The following is an 18,151-nucleotide window of genomic DNA, read 5'->3' on the forward strand; positions in this document are numbered from 1 at the left end:
ATATAGTAGAAAAATTCAAAGTGTTTCCAGCTTAGATGGGCCGTATACATACGGATTTCAAGCTAGGATGTACACACCATTGTTCATGTGGTTAATTCAAGAGGGCATTCACCCAAAAAGAAATATACCCACCATAGAGTTTGTTGCACTATGGACCTCTCTTCAAGAGGAGGTTTGGGACATCTTGGGCAATAAACTCTATTTTTCTTCTTCTTTGTGACTTAAATGATGCCTTGCATGTGCTCATGTGTCTATATGTCAGTGTAGATGACACCACCATTGGAGGGAGTGTGAGACTAGTGTAGATGACACCACCATTGGAGGGAGTGGGAGTCTCACAGTAAAGTGGTTGAACAACATTGTGTCCATAATGTTGTCACTTGAAATGTATAAATTCCATGATGTTGTCAAGTCATTGTGACAAACTTGCGATCTAAAGGGTTTTCACTTGGTCTACAGTTATTTGAATGTATGTCTAAAATGGTAGAGCAAAGAAGCTTGAGGTTGTTTGACATGTTTGTTTGTATCTTGAAGGTTAGTCCTATTATGCAAAAAGTTGAGATCTACATGGCGAGATTAAGTGTCACAACTCACAAGATCTTAAAAAAGCATGTATTCCAAATGTGATCTAGGGCCTACTTTTCAAAGCACAAAAGCTTTTCGATCCAGTACATGATGTGGTCTCTTGGAATGCATTGATTGGAGCATATGCAAGGATTAGATATAGGTGGGCTATTTTCACATAGAGTATTTGTTTAGATACAATAATTCATGTTTAGGTTAGATACACACCAAGCTCTTGCGTGCCTATCCCTTTAGGGGATGGGCATGCATGCTTTACTCATACGGTCGGTCGTCGAAGCTCTCTCCCCCTCTCTCCCTCTTTATCGCGTGCAAAGGGATTTGTTTTTGTTTTGGATTTTAGCCTTCATGTCGCATATTGCGACACGTGTAAAGGGCTCCCCCTTCCGCCATATTATGTTAGTAGATGGGCATGCATGCTTTACACATCAGTGATCAACATGTCATTATATATTGTAACTTTTTGCTCGTTTGCCAGCAGGCCTATGTAGCATATTGGTCGAGGACGTCCTTTGAGGTCCATTGTTTGTAGCTCTACCCCTGTCTGAGCTTGGGTAAGGGGACTTGGTTGCCCATGCTTTTGTCCTCTGCCCATTACGCTCAACGAATGCTTTTTGGCTAGCTCGCTTCCACGTCTGCATGCCCAAACGTGGGCAGCTTTACATTTTGGAGGCATGTAGAATTGTCAAGAAGTTAATATGGGCCAAAAAATCTGTGATCGGATTGTTAAAGAAATTTTAATTATCTTTTACGTGTGTCAGTTGTGTTGTTGAAAGTGACAATGTGGGATAGATCGATTGGTAGGTTGTCTGAACCATTAGTGCACTGTATGGGGCTATGCGGGGAGCGCTCTTACTTACTCGCGCAATCTGGACGTGTGAGTGCATTTGGAGAAAAGCACCAACCTAACATACCTGGGATAGTGATCACTGATGATGGATCGTGGAGAGCGAGATTAAAATTTTGTTGATTGGTTGGGCTCCTCTTCGTGAGGGATGCACCTTCCTCGTGTCGAGTAATTTGTGACATGTGGGGAAAGGGTTGGTCATGTGCACGCAGCGAGAGGCAGAGAGAGAGAGAGAGAGAGAGAGAGGAGGGCCGAAGGGCAAGTCTTCTCCCCAACTGCTGCCCCCACTCACACCTTCTCTCCTCATTCAAGGTCTCGCGTCTGCATGCAGGCTTTGAGGTCAGGATTTGGATCACCTCCTCTTCCTGCTTCTTTGCCTGCATCGACAAGGGTACCTGCATGCACATCCGCGGCCCCGCTCACATACAAGGATTAGCGCAGGTTTTCTCAACTTGCAGAAACTGCTCGTAGGGATGCGATCGCCATCGCGCCGGTCAAGTTTATTCTTTTCGTAGCTGCTCTTTGCAGGAAAGGACTAGCTCGCTGGATCTGTCTCCACCTCATCTTCTTCTCGATTGTACCACGAGCTTCCTTCCGCAATGGCCATGGCAGCTCCCCAAGAGCCTGCTCAGGCTGGGGTTTCGTCCATTCATGCAGCAGCAGCATCAATGGCTTCGATCTTCCCTCACCAAATGCTATTCCACCACAGCACGTGCAAGGGGGTGGCCTCGTTGACTCCTGCCGTTCTGCCATTTAGTAGCATTGATTGTTCGCCCTCACAGCTTGATGCTGAGGATGTGTATGGCTTTATTGATGAGTCTCCCCCTTTTCCTTTACAGTACACTCCAGTGGAAAGAATTGTGAGTATGGTTATTGCAACGTTGCCTATGTAGTGCCATGGACTAGGCTTTTCCTGCACATCTTGATTTGTAGAATAGCTGACATGGTTGTTTGCTCATGGTGATTCTGACAAGCGATCTCGTATTGTTAGGGTGCCGGATTAGCTAACTTGGGAAACACATGCTTCCTTAATTCTGTGCTGCAATGCCTCACTTACACGCCCCCTTTAGCAGCACACTTGCAGGCTGGTCTGCATAACATGTCTTGTAAGTATTCTTGCATTTTGTGGGCTATATCTGTAGGCTTTTTTTGTAATTCAGTTTAAGAGATCTCAAAATCTCTTTGGTGTTTTAAGCTTAATCTTTCTGTTGCCTTTTTTGGCTTCGATATGCGAACTGTTTGGTGGTGTTGCTAATTCTCTAAGGGATCATTGTCAATCTTCAGGTAATATCGCAGGATTTTGTGCAATGTGTGCTTTGGAGAGACATGTGAGAGAAGCCTTGTCATCATATGGAAGAGTCGTGTCCCCCAGCTACCTTGTAAAAAACTTACGCAGTATCCGTGCTTATTGTGTGGAATTCTGTTTGTTGCAACTCGTATGTCTAGTCATGTCAACTGTTACTTTGATGATTTCTTGTAGTCCTTAAACTCTAATGGCATCAGGCATTTCTCGCTCTTTTCAACTATGGCGTCAAGAAGATGCTCATGAGTATATGAGGTATTTGATTGAGGCATTGCAGAGATGTTGCTCAGTAGAGCTCGTTAGTGGTGGAAGCTTTATCAAGAGTGTGTTTGGAGGCCGCCTAAGAAGTCAGGTAGTTAAGCAGTATCATATTGCATTTGTTTGGAAGTTTTTGCGTTCATTTTTATCCATATGATTCTGTCGTTTGTTCCAGTTTGTGAATGTGCCATAGACAATCTTTTGTTTGGTGGGGTCTATGCAGGTGAAGTGCACTCAGTGCTCTTATTGTTCAAACAAGTATGACCCATTTTTGGACTTGAGTTTAGAGGTTGCAAGAGCAGATTCCTTGCATAAAGCTCTGGCACATTTTACTGCTATTGAAGTTCTGGATGGTGATAACAAGTATCATTGCAGCAAATGTAACACAAAGGTTCGAGCTCTCAAGCAGTTCACAATTGACCAAGCACCGCCTATTCTGACAGTACAGCTTAAAAGATTTGGTAGTTCAGGAAGTTATGGTGGGAAAATAGATAAAAAGGTCCACTTTGAGAGAGAGCTTGACTTGAAGCCATTCGTGACAGGGACTGAGGTACTACTCATTTTAACCAGTTTTTCATACTATTTTTGGCCATTTTGTAAGAGTTTAATGCAACTTAAGCTAGGAGAAAAAGATGTGAAGCCTTGTTTTCTCGTCTTTATACTCTCTCATGAATCCCCTTTTTGGTTTTTGTAGGATGAAGATCTCCGTTACTCTTTGTATGCGGTCTTAGTGCACTCTGGTTATACAACCCATTCCGGACACTATTATTGTTTTGTGCGTACAGCCACAGACACATGGCATGCCATGGATGACAGTGAGGTATGTGCATGAATCTTTGTTCTTTTTTATTGAGCTGTTTGGTTGTTACAAATATTGCCTATAGTCAAATTGTTATTCATTGTTAGAAACTCCTTGGAAGTTGGGTGTCATATATGGACCTAAGACAATCACCTAAAAAAAGTGGGTTCTTTGGTAAATTTGAACCTCCATTACAGTTTTAGGGATTGGTGGATAGGTTATTGAACTGGCCTCGTTTGAATCGATACTCTTGTCTATGAGGACAATGAATCTTTACGTTATGCTTTTTTTAATGCATACATTTTCTTTTCCTATCCACATATTTATAAAGCTTTGAAATATGCATACCCTTTTAGATGTGCTATTACAGTGGGATGTGCATTGCAACAAATAATGATAGATAATAACATCAACAGATGTTTCCAGATGATAATCGTGACAATGGACGATTTTGAACTTTTCAGGTTTCTCAAGTTAGTGAAAGCTCAGTCCTAGCTCAGAAGGCGTATATTCTGTTTTATGTTAGAAATAGTATATCAGGGGGCAATCATTTTCAGGAGAACCTTGTCAACCTAGCAATGTCTCCTCCTCATAGAATGCGTGATCATAATCAGGATAGCAGCGAGAATTTGGGGACACCAGACAGCAGATCTACTTCTCTCAGTAGCAATTGTCTTAATGTAAGCAATGAAGATGGGGTTTTGACTGTAGCTGAGCAGGCACTGAATTGCTTGAAGCTGCACGATGATTCAAGAAAATCTGTATCGGGGGAGTTGCAAGAAAAGCCGCACTCTCCAGCAATTTTGGAAACTGATGAGAGGGACTGTTTTCCTCCTGCAGCTGAGGTGACAAATAGCTTAAGTACGGTCAAAGAAACGGATGCAGATATCTTGAATGATTTTTGTGAAGATTCTTGGTATAGGGCTGTTCAGGCCATTAACAACACATATGTAAACATAAATAATAGTGTTGTGACTGAGGCAGAGGAAAGGCTTATATCTGATGCACAAGAGAAAACCTGTGCAAGAGAGCAGAGTGTTTGCACTGATGATGAGACTAATGGAGGTGATACGGCTACTTGCTCCATTTCTAACGATGATGCAAATTCTGGGCTCGACAATGACGAAGTGTCAACCCCTGAGTGGTGTTGCCAACAAAGGCGACATTCCTTCTTCAGCGTTGTATCTCCCATTTTAAGGACCACACGGATCGAGACAGCTGGTCATCATGCATTAAGCATTTTATGCATGTGTGCAAAGTACTGTTTCTGGTCTTGCTTCTGGCCTCCCTTGTAGATTGCTGACTGCTTTGGAAACCCTGCATTAGGGGTTCATAATATTTTTGCAGAGTAGATTGATTTGGTATTGACTTGAAATAACATGATGGCTGAATTAGCCATGGTCTGGATGAATATTGATTTGATGGGCAGGACCAAAATAAGAAGATATTCTTTCCAATGTGCGCACGCTACAAAGGCAACTGGATATTTGAAGGACCAGTAGAAGGGAAGTGCTGGGCTTTTTCATGCATTTATGGAGTCCTCGCCAGACTTCTTTTCCAGAGCCACAGGGTTTATAAACAGATAAATCCACAGGTCTCGGAAATTTGTGTTTAAAAGGCGACATGGTCAGTGTGCTGGAGATTATATTGCGGAGACATATTTTCATGTACCGGTGGGAGAAGTTCTTGTGCTCCTGCTTGTGGTACAAAATCATTCCAAGGAGATACACAAGTAATTTTGCCTTTGCAACTCCTTATGACACCACGTTTGTAATTATATCGTTTGCCATTTGTATCTAGTGGAGGAACTCTTGTTATTGACATTATGGATTATTATACAACAAATAATGCCTAGTTTTTGTGGAAATAAAGAGGTTTTACTGAGGTTTTGTCTAACATAGAGCACTTGGTTATAACGAATTTCTTTGTTTCAATGAAGGACGCTGTCCTCACGGAGTAGAATGAAAGTGGCTGATTTGGTGGAGCCAAAGTAATCAGAGCTTTTGTAAGTGTGTGTAATGGGCATGAGCACCCAATGCTTTAAGAAAGGTGAAATTTAGTGTATCTATTATTGGAGTAAATCAAAGCGTCCTGATGTAGCATGTAGGTGAATGGAGGCTATCAAGACGACGTGGACCTTGTGTTTCTGCGTGTAATCTGGAGTCAGGTGTCTGAATGATTGGCCAGCCATTGGTAGCTTTTGTTTTTGTTATCTTGAGGGCTGTTCAGTCAGGGGTCGCAGAATTTTAGCCCTTTTTGTTTGCTGGACATTGTTGGAGTTCATCACTCAGATGTACAGTTATGAAAAGCTTTGTATCAAGCCTTTGGATAAATTAAGTCTTCCTGTTCTGTCTTGTGGCTGTTTAGGGTGGGTGCTGTTACCTTTTTGGGGGGAGGGTGGGGATTACTCTTCTTGTTCTCCTTGGATTGTGATTCTGGCTATAATCCTAGTTTTTGCTTTCTTGGGGTATATGTGGCGTGCGTGTGCGGTCTTAGCTCCGTTTGCTGCGTGAAGGATGTATGGAGGTGGAATCTTTGTTCAATTCAGGTGGCGGGTACAAGCAAATCGGGACTAGATCCAAGCTCATTGACAAATCAAATTCGGAGATTGACTAGTTATCTCGTTCACTTAATCAGTCATATTCTAGGTGCTAGACAAGCAGAGCACTAGTCAAAGCTAGCTATGAGACTGTCTTCTCTAGAAGTGTGTTTGAATGAACGATCATTACATGTGTATAAACCCACTTGGTTGTTTGATATGTTTTGTCAAGCTTCATAATCATTTGGATCGGGAGATCGTGATGGAAAGCTGGTTAATTCCAATTGCAGAAGAGGACCGGCCTTCTCGAAGGCGAAGCTTTGAGGAACATTAGTTATGGTGGGACACATTTGAGTTTGATTCTTGTAATGAATATATTGTGTTGGTGGCTTGTTGGGATTTACACAAACCTATCATGATAATTGTAGCTTTCAATAGGTAGGTTCGAACATTGAAGTTGATTGGTCTGATACTGCATACCTGTTATGCGACATTAAATCGAGCTGATATGAGCTCTCTTCTTCAGCTGAAGCCATCGCTTCCTTATGTCAGTAGCTTAGTGAACTTATTTGTTGTTTGCATGTGGCAATTTCTTACAAGGAAACTTAGAAGCTATGTGTAGATGATGAGTCTGATGTTTATATTATGTCTTGGGTATGAGTCAACATCAAGGTGCCAACCAACTCTGTTGATAAAAGCTCTTGGGAGTTGTGAGCATGTTATTCGTGGCGTAACTTTGATCCATTGAGCGTGAGTCCTGAGTGGGAAGACTGCCATGTTTTATAACATGCTCTTTCCTTTGCCTGTCTCTTTTCAATTGACTTGGATATATGTATGTGATGATCTTTGACATGTGCTAGAACAATTTTGATGATGTTAGCTTAGCTTTTGGAGGCCTTTGATGATGATAATGTAGGCACATTTTTGTCAATTATCGCTGGTGTAGCTTTTGCTTCTATCTCTGATTACAAAAGCAAGGTGGAGTTTGTCAGGTGAGCAAACATTGAGCCAGTGCCGAAATTGCTTCTTTGAGCATGTTGTTGATGGACAAATGCCTCTGGCATTGATCTTGTCTCTCTCAAAAGTGTTTTTTGCATCCGTAACCTAGTGGGTTGCCCTACCCCAATTCTCCAAATGATGGATGCTCCAAGAAAAGTCCTATCTTTGATGTTGTGGTTTGATAGTTGAGCACATAGGGATTGCAGTGGAATGTTCTTTTTCAATTGAGTCATTTCTATGGTTTATGAGCACTTGCTGATTGCGATCTAATGAATCCTCTTTTGTATGGAATATTAGTCTTTGCAAATGATCAGAGACCTTGTTAGGCTATGTTGAATGTTGAGATGTACTCTGCTCTCCTCTTAGCTTTGCCTACCTTTTGTACAAGGCCCTTGTGACTCTCCGATGACTCTCCGATGTTTTGGTAAAATGATTTGTTGCGATTTCTGATAGTTGATGTGTTGGCTGGACTTTATATACTCCCAGGTTAAAATAGTCTTATTGGTGATATTACCCAAAGTTAGATGCAGTTGTCGGTTTCTCACAGAGCACTTTGCTCTCTTCTATTGGCTATACTATCCCTCTTGTATTGCTCCCCCTCACCCTGGCCTCCCTCTTCTGTCTGCGCCTCACTTCAGCCCCCTCTCCTCTGAGTTCTACGCCCCTCTCAACGTAGTACTATAGTCCCCCACCCATTCTCCATGGCCCCTTTGTCTCCCCAGATCCGCATGCAACATTCCCCAATACCTGCAGTGCCTTTGCTCGTTGGCAGGCGAGAGATTAAGAGACAATGGCCAAAACTGCGTGTGCAGCCCAGAGATTATAAACCTTGTTTGTTGGGGGGGGGGGATTGACGAAGGTAGTGTGGCTCAGCCCCCCTGTGTGGAGAGAGAGAGAGAGAGAGAGAGAGAGAGAGAGAGAACAAGGTGAAGCAAAGCTAAATTGTGCCTTTCTCTTTGGAGAAGGATGGTGATGTTGAGGATATAGCATTGGAATAAATTTCATATACTATAATTTTATCACTTGGATATGTAAAACAGCATTTCTTGTAATTATCAAAAGTGTGTAAGAGTTAATTACAATGGTCGACAAAAGATGTTGCATGTGGCATTGATCCAACAAGCTACGTTTGCGGCTCACAATTGCTCCCATGAGTTTTTAACATTTGATTAAGGCTTCATGCAGGCTAAAACCAGACTACTCGATTTCTCTTTGCAGAGGCCTTCTGTTTGGGAGAAGTGTGCCTCAACTTACAATCGTGCCATTTCGAAATTAAAAAATGCACGTTGAGAGCAAGAAAAAAAGGGAAAACCCCGCCTACATTTTGAGGAAAATAGTGTATAAATATAAAAAATTAGCTCAATTGTTCAAAATTTCCTTTTGAAAGACTAACCAAGAATTGTGAAAGGTTCTTAAAAAGACTTTTCCCCAACATTTGTTGCACCCATCAACCACACATAACCATTAGCATAAATTGTTGCTATCTTGACATATAAATTTCTTAAGACCCTTATAAAAACTTGAAGCTGAGCCCTTCATTCATAATTTCACTCCTTATTTTTATGCCTCACATCAGTAGCTATTTGCACCCACTGAGCAAATTGAAAGGGTGCTGCCTAATTCTGCATCTTGTGTTTATTAATCATACTTAGGACTATTTTTATCCAGCTAAGCCTATTTTTGAGTAGCTATAAGCAAGGCCTTGCAACAGAGAAAGCAAAGGGATGAATGATAAGCGAGGCTTTAAGTTTTTTAAAAAATAAAAAAACTAGAGTGCTTCGTTAGTTGCACCGACACGATGCAATTTAAGAATATGAAAGAAGAACAAAGAATTGAGAATGGAACTATACAGATGAACGGAATGAGTTAAATAATTAATATAGTTTGAAAATCAGGACAAATCTAAACACGTTCTCTAATCTGTTTAGATTAGAGACAAAGGGTTAGTAATCTTGCACGTGTGCTCATCAGGGTGTTATGAAAAAGGCATGAAACAAATTGTTGTGCCAGTTTAAGGTGGATGGGGATCACATTAGAGTAATTTAGTTCTATAGTCTCAAGTAGTTTGAGTGCATTTGCTATCTGTATAAACAACATACATCTGTGTTTTATGGAGCAAGTGGCCAATGTGTCTATGTGGTGACGAGTCGTGATAATGGTAATGTAATGGGAATGCCATGGGGTTGACGATTAAATTGGTCATGGAATGAACTAGCTCCATTTATGCATGTAGTGTCTAAGCACGCGCTCTTGCAATTTTGAGTGAAGCCAATATTGGAATTTATACATTGCAATTTGAAATTCTGCATGTTGCTTAATTAGATCAGTTGGAATTGGCCTACCCATTCTGAAAGAAGGAAGAAAAACTATTTAAATCAAAGGACTCAAGAAGTTATTATGTCAGAAGTTATTTGAACGGAGTTAAATAAACCATGTTGTAGCTAATGGTCAAACATATGGAATGAGGAGATAAGAAGGGATATTAAAATAAAGATGATAGAAAGTCACAACTATATATTTTCCTTGGTGTTTCAAAAGATAGTATTCTTTCAACGTTGGATGATGTCCAAAGACAAACGTTATAACCTACTGTAGTTGTTGTTTTATGTTGTTTGATATAGAACTGCTCTAAATTTCTAGCTCGATGTTGATTGTTACAAATTGTTAAAGTGGTATAAACGTGGACGTTTGCTTGTATTTTTTGGGGGGATTTTGTTTATGTTTTGGAGAATACGTTTGCGTATGCTGTATGTAACTCCGATATATCTCTTATCATTTTGCTTGCATCGTATGTTGTAGACTACGTATTCTTCATGCTCGTTGCTTTTTCTGGGATGGAGGATGATGTTTGTCTCCAGTTCTTGATGAGTGTTTTGATCTGCAGATCATGGACATCAATTAGGTTAGCATATAAGTCATGATGACGAGGAAGAATGAATCAAAGTCAGTGATACTTCTTGTCTGTAAAACTGGCTCATATGGCAAGGCTGCTTCTCCGCATCTTGTCACCTTGTGTTCACTGTAGTGCCACACTACCTTTTGGATTGTGATGGGTGGATTGGTTCCATTGTGTGTGTGATTTGGCAAAGCCATGAATTTTTCCAAGATAGCTGCATAATTTTCTTCACTAGCTTTTGTTTGTTTGTTCAAATCGATGTTCTACCCAAATCGTAGCTGCTCCATTGCATTTAATGTAATTCCTTTAGTCTTTGCGTCAAGGAGTTACTGTGCTTCAACATTGCGCAACATATTCTCATCCTCTTCACACCAGATCTCAAGCTCTTTAAGTATTTGCTTCATGAGACACAATACATGAAAAGCTTACAGGAAATTAACGAGCATCCAAGAATCTAATCAAAAAAATTTTCTTGATCGTTTTGGGCACCCAGGTCACATGAGTGTTCTGAGCTATCAATTTATGTTGTTTGAGTGTTCAAGTGGAGGCTTAGTACATATGCAAAGAATAATCCGCATGGCAAGACTGTCTTTGTCAGCAGATAATCTTGAGAAGGGGTGTAGGTAGATTTTTTATATACTATGTTTTGCATGCATACACAACACTCAATATAGTTACACATCAATGTTGACTAGTACAACTTTGTGCATGGAATGTTTGTGTGTTGCCCTCATTGTTGTTGATTGTTGAGCTTCTCCATAACAAAAAGCCTTGTATTTGCTAGTTTCTTCCTTAGTTCATAGTGAGAGAGAGAGAGAGAGAGAGAGAGAGAGAGAGAGAGAGAGAGAGAGAGAGAAGTTTTCATCACCTCCACAATGCATGTTTGTGTGTGTGTGTGTGTGCGTGTGCGCGTGCGTGCGTGTGTGTGTGTGTGTGTGTGTGTGTGTGTGTATGTGAGAGAGAGAGAGAGAGAGAGAGAGAGAGAGAGAGAGAGAGAGAGAGAGAGCGCTTCTATGGCTACTTGTGTAAAGGGGGAATAGGAATCACCAATAGTAGGTAATAAAGCCTACCCATAATGATATAGCATGGAGGCTTAAGCACAAAGGCTGCAAAGCAGCACTTTTCCTTGTAGACTTAGGGTGGATTGTTAAGACTAGCATTCATGGTTGGCAACATGCCGATGACATAGTTAATCACACAATAGAGATAGAGTAGAATCTAGGTGGAAACTAGATTGGTTGATGACATCATACAAAGGCTCAAAATCAGCCCATTCAACTTGCAAACATGTGGGTGACCTTTCAAGCCACTTTTGGAGTCCATTAATTAACTCTAGGTGAGTCCACACCCTCTAGTGATGACCCCCATGGGTGCCCACACCCTTGAGCACCTTTTCCACATGCTACCACATGGTTCCGTGCCACCTATGCATCCTAGTAGGATAGAGGAGATACACACCAACATAGGACAAAGCCCACAATTCCCAACAACCCTCCACTTGGGGTTGGGACTATGAAGAAATTGAAGAAACTGACATCTCTAGTACACTCCAATCCAGGAGCAAAAGAGCATCTCCAATCCAGGAGACCATCCCCAATCTAGGAGACAAACTATCCCTAATCCAAGAGGCACTGAACACCTCTCCTTAAACAAATGTATAATACTGAGATCAATCTAATCCAAGCTATCTCCAAACAAAATACAACTGAAGGGGAAAGGAAAAAAACAAAAGCTAGAGAATGTCGTCATAGACTAGAAGGCTACTGCCGCCTTCTTCTTCATCTTTAGCATTTGTCTTCTTCTGCCAAATAGACTTTGGGCCTTGGATTTTTTTGAAACATTTGGAAGGAAGACCCTTCTTCCCGCAAATGCTGCAAGTCTTCGACACTAGACAATACTTTGCTATGTGCCCTTCTTTTGCCACACTTGAAACAAGTTTTATTACTAGAACTAACTGTAAAATCTCCTCCCCTTGAAGTAACATTCCTCCCTTGCTTATTCTCCTCGGACATTATAGAGTTGATTACATCTTGTAAATCTGGTGTTAGATCCTTCTCCTCAATGATGGTCACTATCAAGTCAAAGCTAGGTGGTAAGGCTGCTAGAAGAACTATAATTTTGTCCTCCTCTAGTACTGCACTATTTACATAAGCTAGTTTGTGGTCATGCTTTTAAGGTGATTGATCAAGCTTGCAATATCTTCATTAGGTTCCATTTTTAATTTGTGCAGATCCTTATTTAATCTCACTTTGCTCTTGGTTTTCCTAGCTCCAAAGTTTTTTTCTAGTGCTTCCCATACAAATGATGAGGTTTCATAATCACCAGTAAAGTATACATAATTGTCATGTAGTGCAATGATTATGATTCCTAATGCAGGCTTGTCCTTGGCCTAATTTTGTGTGCTCATAGTCCGTTTATGTATGTGTGCTCCATCAATAGATGACGGATCAATTATTGTTGGCTTGACTACTCCCCACAATTGCTTTTTCATCAAGTAGCCTTTCAACTTAGTTTGCCAAGTGTGAAAGCCCTCCCCATTAAATTTCCTAATCCCTTTCTCTTCCATTGCACCTTGTATTAGCAGTTGGATTTTATGCCAAGGCCACTGTTTGAACTCCTCCATAGATGCACAAAGTCAATAGATATGGAGACGATGTTGTGCTCGATGCATGAAATTTTAAAATTTAATTCATTTATGAGAAAGAGGGAGAAAGGATATTTTTTTTGAGTGCTCCTATGTGAAGTACCCCTTCACCTTTTGGGTGAAGTCACCCTTTTCAATTGGAAATACCAGTTGGAGAGAAGCGTTGATGAAGCTCTCCAAAAATATGCTCTCGACTCTTTGAAAAAAGTTGCACATCATAGAGGTGCTACCCTTTGCAAGGTAAGTGTTTGAAGCTTGTATGCTCTTTTGAAGCTCCTTGAATCGAAAACTATCTTTTTGCTTGTGGGAAGTACTCCTTACAAGGATTTGCTGCTTCTGCTCTCTGAGTCTTCCTTTGTGTGCTCAAAAGCTTGGCACTGCGGGAATCTCCCCCTAATAGGATGAGGACTAAGGGAGCGCCTTGGTGGTGTGCTACCCCGTGGGACAAAGGAACCTCTTAGGTCGGAGCCGATCGACCGGTTGGAACAAGGGGCGATGGCACAATCAGGTGGCAGTTCACAAGCAACTGACCTCGAATTGATACAACAGTCATGACCGTCCAAAGCGTCCAGTCAAACCCGAAAAAAATAATTGTAGCTGATCGTTAGCAACTGGAGTCTGCCCACGAGCCCAAGATAGAACCCACGACCTCCACGCTAAGTTTAGTGGTCAAACCACTATGCCAAGTTGCACGTGGAGGAATTCTAAAAGCTACAATAAGATTTGTCCTCAGCAGAGTGAACGCACATACACATACACAACTATAATTAGGATGGTGGTTAGGGGGCCTAATCTCACCCAAATGCAGTTGTTGAGGAGTCTATGAAGAGCTGAACTAAGGAGATTTTCTTGATGTTGATCAATGCAAAAGGATGTGTTGTCAAGGATAAATGCAAAACAATGTAATTTAGCTAATGCAAATGCAAATGAAAATTCCATCAAAGCAATGCCCAAGAAATCAGCTTTATCTCTTGCCTAATCACCATGAGTAGTGGAACATGCTCATATCCCAGGTGATGATTAGGGGGATCATTTTTTAATGTTATAATATGCTAATGCAAACAATCAAAGGCTATAATGATGAATCAAGTAGAGAGACTAATAGCCCAAGATATAAACCTTAGGCTTTGATACCACTTGTAGAGTTAGGGTGGATCGTTAAGACTAGAATTCATGGTGTTAACATGCCAATGAAAAAGTTAATTACACAATAGAGATAGAGTAGAATGTAGGTGCAAAAGTAGATTGATTGATTCAACTTGGAAGTGAGTACAAAAGGTTCATTACATTGATTTGGATAAGGTATCTCATATGGCATCACTGATGACATCATACAAAGGCTCCAAATTAGCCCATCCAACTACTCGTGGGTGACCTTTCAAGCCACTTAGGAGTCCATTAACTAACTCTAGGTGAGTCCACACCCTCTAGTAATGAACCCATGGGTACCCGCACCCTTGACTACCTTTTCCACATGCTACCACATGGTTTTGTGCCACCTATGCATCCTAGTAGGATAGAGGAGATACACACCAACATAGGACAAAGCCCACATTTCCCAACATTTTTGAGCTGCATTTCAGAGAGAGAGAGATCAAATGCTTCATTTTCTATTTAACATTGCACAATGTCACCAAAAAAGAGACGCGCTACCCCCACAAGCTTGGTGAAACCAAGCCCCTCCAAGAGACCAAAGGTTGCAACCAAACATAGTCCCATGCACGTCAAGACAAGTGCAATGTCCTTCAAGGTCCTCATCAATGTTTAGTCCTCATATGAAAAGTTGTAGATCGCCTATTATGATGTAGTGGATATTGTGTTGTGCATCAAAATATAGCTACCCATAAATGAGTGCTTATGTATGTAGTAAAGTGTGTACCTATAATGCACAATACATAGCTATATGCATAGGTCCACATATCTATGCAGTAAAATGCAAAGCTATAATTCACAATACATAGCTATGTACATGTATGCATACCTATGTAGAAACAATGTGTGTAATACATATATAATTATGTTTTCTTCAAGAAAGATATGTAGCACTTATTAGTTTTATGGTAATAATAAACTAAATTGTATTGCATATACATAGTTATATAGTACTACATGACAAGACACCACTATCTTTTTGTGTGCTTATATAGATTTTATGGGTTCATACCATAAGATATAATTATATAGTGATATTTATACTAGTCTTGTAGTGCTAAGTTGCTCAATAAAGTATATAAGGATATATATCTATATAGTTATGTGCCACTATATAGCTGTTTATACCACTTTGCACACTTATATAGTAGTTTCTTAAAGCATATAGTGAGACAAAGTGTGCTATATAGTGCTACTATATTTCCATGTGCTCATATTTTCTCTAGAAATACATAGTTCTAATGTGATGGTGTAATCACAAAGTGCTATTTATAGTAATTAAGTAGTACTAGATTGTTCTATAAACTATAAAGGAATATAGTCTTCTATAATTAAATGATAGTATATAGCTCAAATACCTCTTTGAACTTGTATATAGTGCTGAGTACACTCATATAGTTTTGGTCTATGCTATATAGTGATACAATATACTACTTCCATTTTGATGTCATAAACTTGAGCAAAATGGAAATAGCTACTTGACATTGGGAGAACTAGTACATTATAGGACGATAAACATTGCTAGATAGCCATATGCGAATCAAATAGTCTTCACTAATGGATTGAAACCTATGTTTTTCGCTTGTGTGTGTAGGTTGAACTAAGTCTAATAGAGGATGAGCAAAGTCTGCTATTCACAAATATGATTTTTTGATTTATTAAAAACAATGCTATTAGAATAGCCATCTCCTCTTTTCAAATCAAGGTCACCTTGCACAAGTCATTCTTGCAAGACCATAATAATTTCTACACCTTGTTATGCCTGTGGTTTTGGATCACTTCCTTGTGGTCACTGTTACCACTTTCTTTGTTTTGCACACATGGTCCATTCCTATCAAAAGTGTGTGGCACTTGATTGTGAGCAGCATGTGCCATCCCAAGATGAAGGCAATGCTAGGCTTGCAAGTTGAGTCACGTACAACACCTATTCCCTCTGCCCCCCCCCCCCCCCCCCCCCCCCCCCCACCCAAACCACCACCAACAATGTACGTGAACTTCTACCACTGCCATATCTGTGTTATGTCCATGATTGGTGAATAATTTCCTTGGCTACCTACAAAATCTGTGTATTTTGCAGATCAATGCTCACAAAGTGTCAACAACTCACCTAGCCTTCATGGCATGGATTAAAATTCTACGTTCCAATCCGGAGAGAGGGTGCCTATCAATGCATTCAATTTTGGACATGTTGATCGTAGTCCCTCCACTGATTGGGGGAAGCAATAGCATACCTAATTTATGCAAAATTTGCTACCAATTCTCTAATGTAGTTTATTTTATTTTTCTAGGAAAACCGTTTTCTAATGCTACATCTAGGGCTGAAAATTTTGTTCCAGATTGTTTCTCTCCAGGTCAAGGGTGCCGACAAGAAAAGTTGATGTCCAACCTAATCCTAGTCCTTGCAATGTTAGGGAAAAGTGAAGTAGTTACTACTCTACACAGGATTAAAGTGGCATGGGTTTCATTGGACCATTGTCTATGGTTGATAGGGCAATCCTCTGAACCTATGGAAATTGTGAGGGCTAAAGAAGTTGTAGACAAAGAACCTACTATGGATAGTGCCTAGCCTAAAAATGTTGCTACTAAGGGGAATGAATGCAATTTTTGGTTTTCAAGACCCTTTTGTTGATACTTCCTCAGCAGAGAAGGTGCCCACTGCTTCAGAAGATGCTCTTGGTTTCTATGGTAAAGCTATTTCTTGTCTAGGGACATCGTGTGGAAATGCTGCTATTGACATAAGTGAAGAAGGGAGGGAACCAGAACCTAAGGCAGGTGAAAAAGGGAGGGAACAAGAACCGAAGGTGGGAGAACTAGATGTCAATCACACTCCCAAGGGTAATGCTTCTCATTGCATACTACATCCTCATTAGGATACTTAAGTGAATGGATGGCTCCTTATCTTGAACACTTTTGCAAATACATGTGTAGCTTATGCTTTTGTGATGACTGAAAGTAATATGAAGAGTGCACCAACTACGCATACTTCCTCGCCACAGATACCTATCCAAAAAAGAAAATTTGAAATTGGCAAAGGTCTATTCATCTTTTTGTATACCTTGTTATGAGTTCATTTTTCCTTTATGTCAATAGATGTGCAACTTGATTGTTTTATACCGAGAACAAAGTTCATTTGTTGGAGGTGAGTTTCCTAGGAACAACTCTTGGAAGCGAAAAATTGACGTTAATGTTGAGAAGAGAAGGTCGACGATACCTGGCTTGGAACTGTTGATGAAAAGGACGAGTATGACTTTACATTGAGTCAAATGCTACATAGGAAGAAGGAGGTGAGGAGGAAGAAGGAGGCTAAAAAAAGTATGTCTTGAAGCCCTCACATCAATATTACCCATAAACCAATGTACTTTCATTATCTTCTTCTTGCTATCCAAATCCCAAGCCACAAGGTATTCATACCAACAACAATAGTTTTGCGACTATCAATACACTTTTATTCTAATCTTTGGCTCCAACATCAATTTACTTTTGGCAGGATGTCTATTGCGTCTCATCATCTATCCCATCCATGCATTATTCATTGCATCTATTCTTTTAAGGTATTGTTTCAAGGTGTGCACTAATGTCATAGGAGGCATGGATGCATCTTCAAGTGGTTCTAATGCATCCAATTAGTGTAGACGAGGACACAAAACAGTCAACTGAGGTCATCAAAGAGCTTGTCCTTTGTCGGCGGAGCTTGGATGAGCCATGTCGGGGACCACTACCATTGGCGAGGGTGATCATCCTGGATCTTAACGGGGTTTTGTTGCACAATGTTCGCTATAGAGAATCCCCCCCTCCCCACCCGGTTAAAAATTGCATGGCGAGAACTCGACACTTGTGGGGAGTTTACAAAGTATATATTTGCAAGGGGGTAGAAGCATTCTTAGATTGGGCATTCCAACATTTTGATGTTTTCTTATGGAGTTGCTCTAGTGAAAAAGAGGCAAAATCCTTGCTTGCCCATCTCTTCCCGAGGCTACGTGAGGGGTTCAAGGAAGTTATTGGTCAAGAGAGGTGTCTAGTTTACCCACAACATCAGATTCCTAGAACTAGAGAGCGTGTCATGTTCAAGCCCTTGGTTGACTTTTGGGCATGGAATCGAGAATACACTTCTAGAAACACAATCATGATCGAT

General features: G+C 40.6%; 1 protein-coding gene across 1 annotated transcript; it reads left to right on the forward strand.

Annotated features, from left to right (window-relative positions):
• The first annotated feature begins 1,611 nt into the window (after positions 1-1,611).
• LOC147461277 (uncharacterized) lies at positions 1,612-6,143 on the forward strand. Its single transcript, XM_086508861.1, has 9 exons — positions 1,612-2,289; positions 2,421-2,535; positions 2,714-2,824; positions 2,933-3,084; positions 3,214-3,540; positions 3,685-3,810; positions 4,254-5,038; positions 5,384-5,521; positions 5,729-6,143. The coding sequence occupies exons 1-9, from the start codon at positions 2,029-2,031 to the stop codon at positions 5,781-5,783; spliced, it is 2,070 nt and encodes a 689-aa protein (XP_086364987.1). The 5' UTR covers positions 1,612-2,028; the 3' UTR covers positions 5,784-6,143.
• Positions 6,144-18,151: the final 12,008 nt, after the last annotated feature.

Source organism: Adiantum capillus-veneris, chromosome 3 (assembly GCF_014529385.1).
Source record: "Adiantum capillus-veneris isolate H3 chromosome 3, ASM1452938v2, whole genome shotgun sequence".
Lineage (NCBI taxonomy): Eukaryota > Viridiplantae > Streptophyta > Polypodiopsida > Polypodiales > Pteridaceae > Adiantum > Adiantum capillus-veneris.

Excerpts from the sequence above, each read along its gene's own strand:
- LOC147461277 (XM_086508861.1), top strand. The coding sequence starts at position 2,029 with ATGGCCATGGCAGCTCCCCAAGAGCCTGCTCAGGCTGGGGTTTCGTCC. Across the intron at positions 2,825-2,932 it reads CCTTGTAAAAAACTTACGCA|GCATTTCTCGCTCTTTTCAA; the intron begins GTATCCGTGCTT and ends TAATGGCATCAG. Across the intron at positions 5,522-5,728 it reads CATTCCAAGGAGATACACAA|GACGCTGTCCTCACGGAGTA; the intron begins GTAATTTTGCCT and ends GTTTCAATGAAG.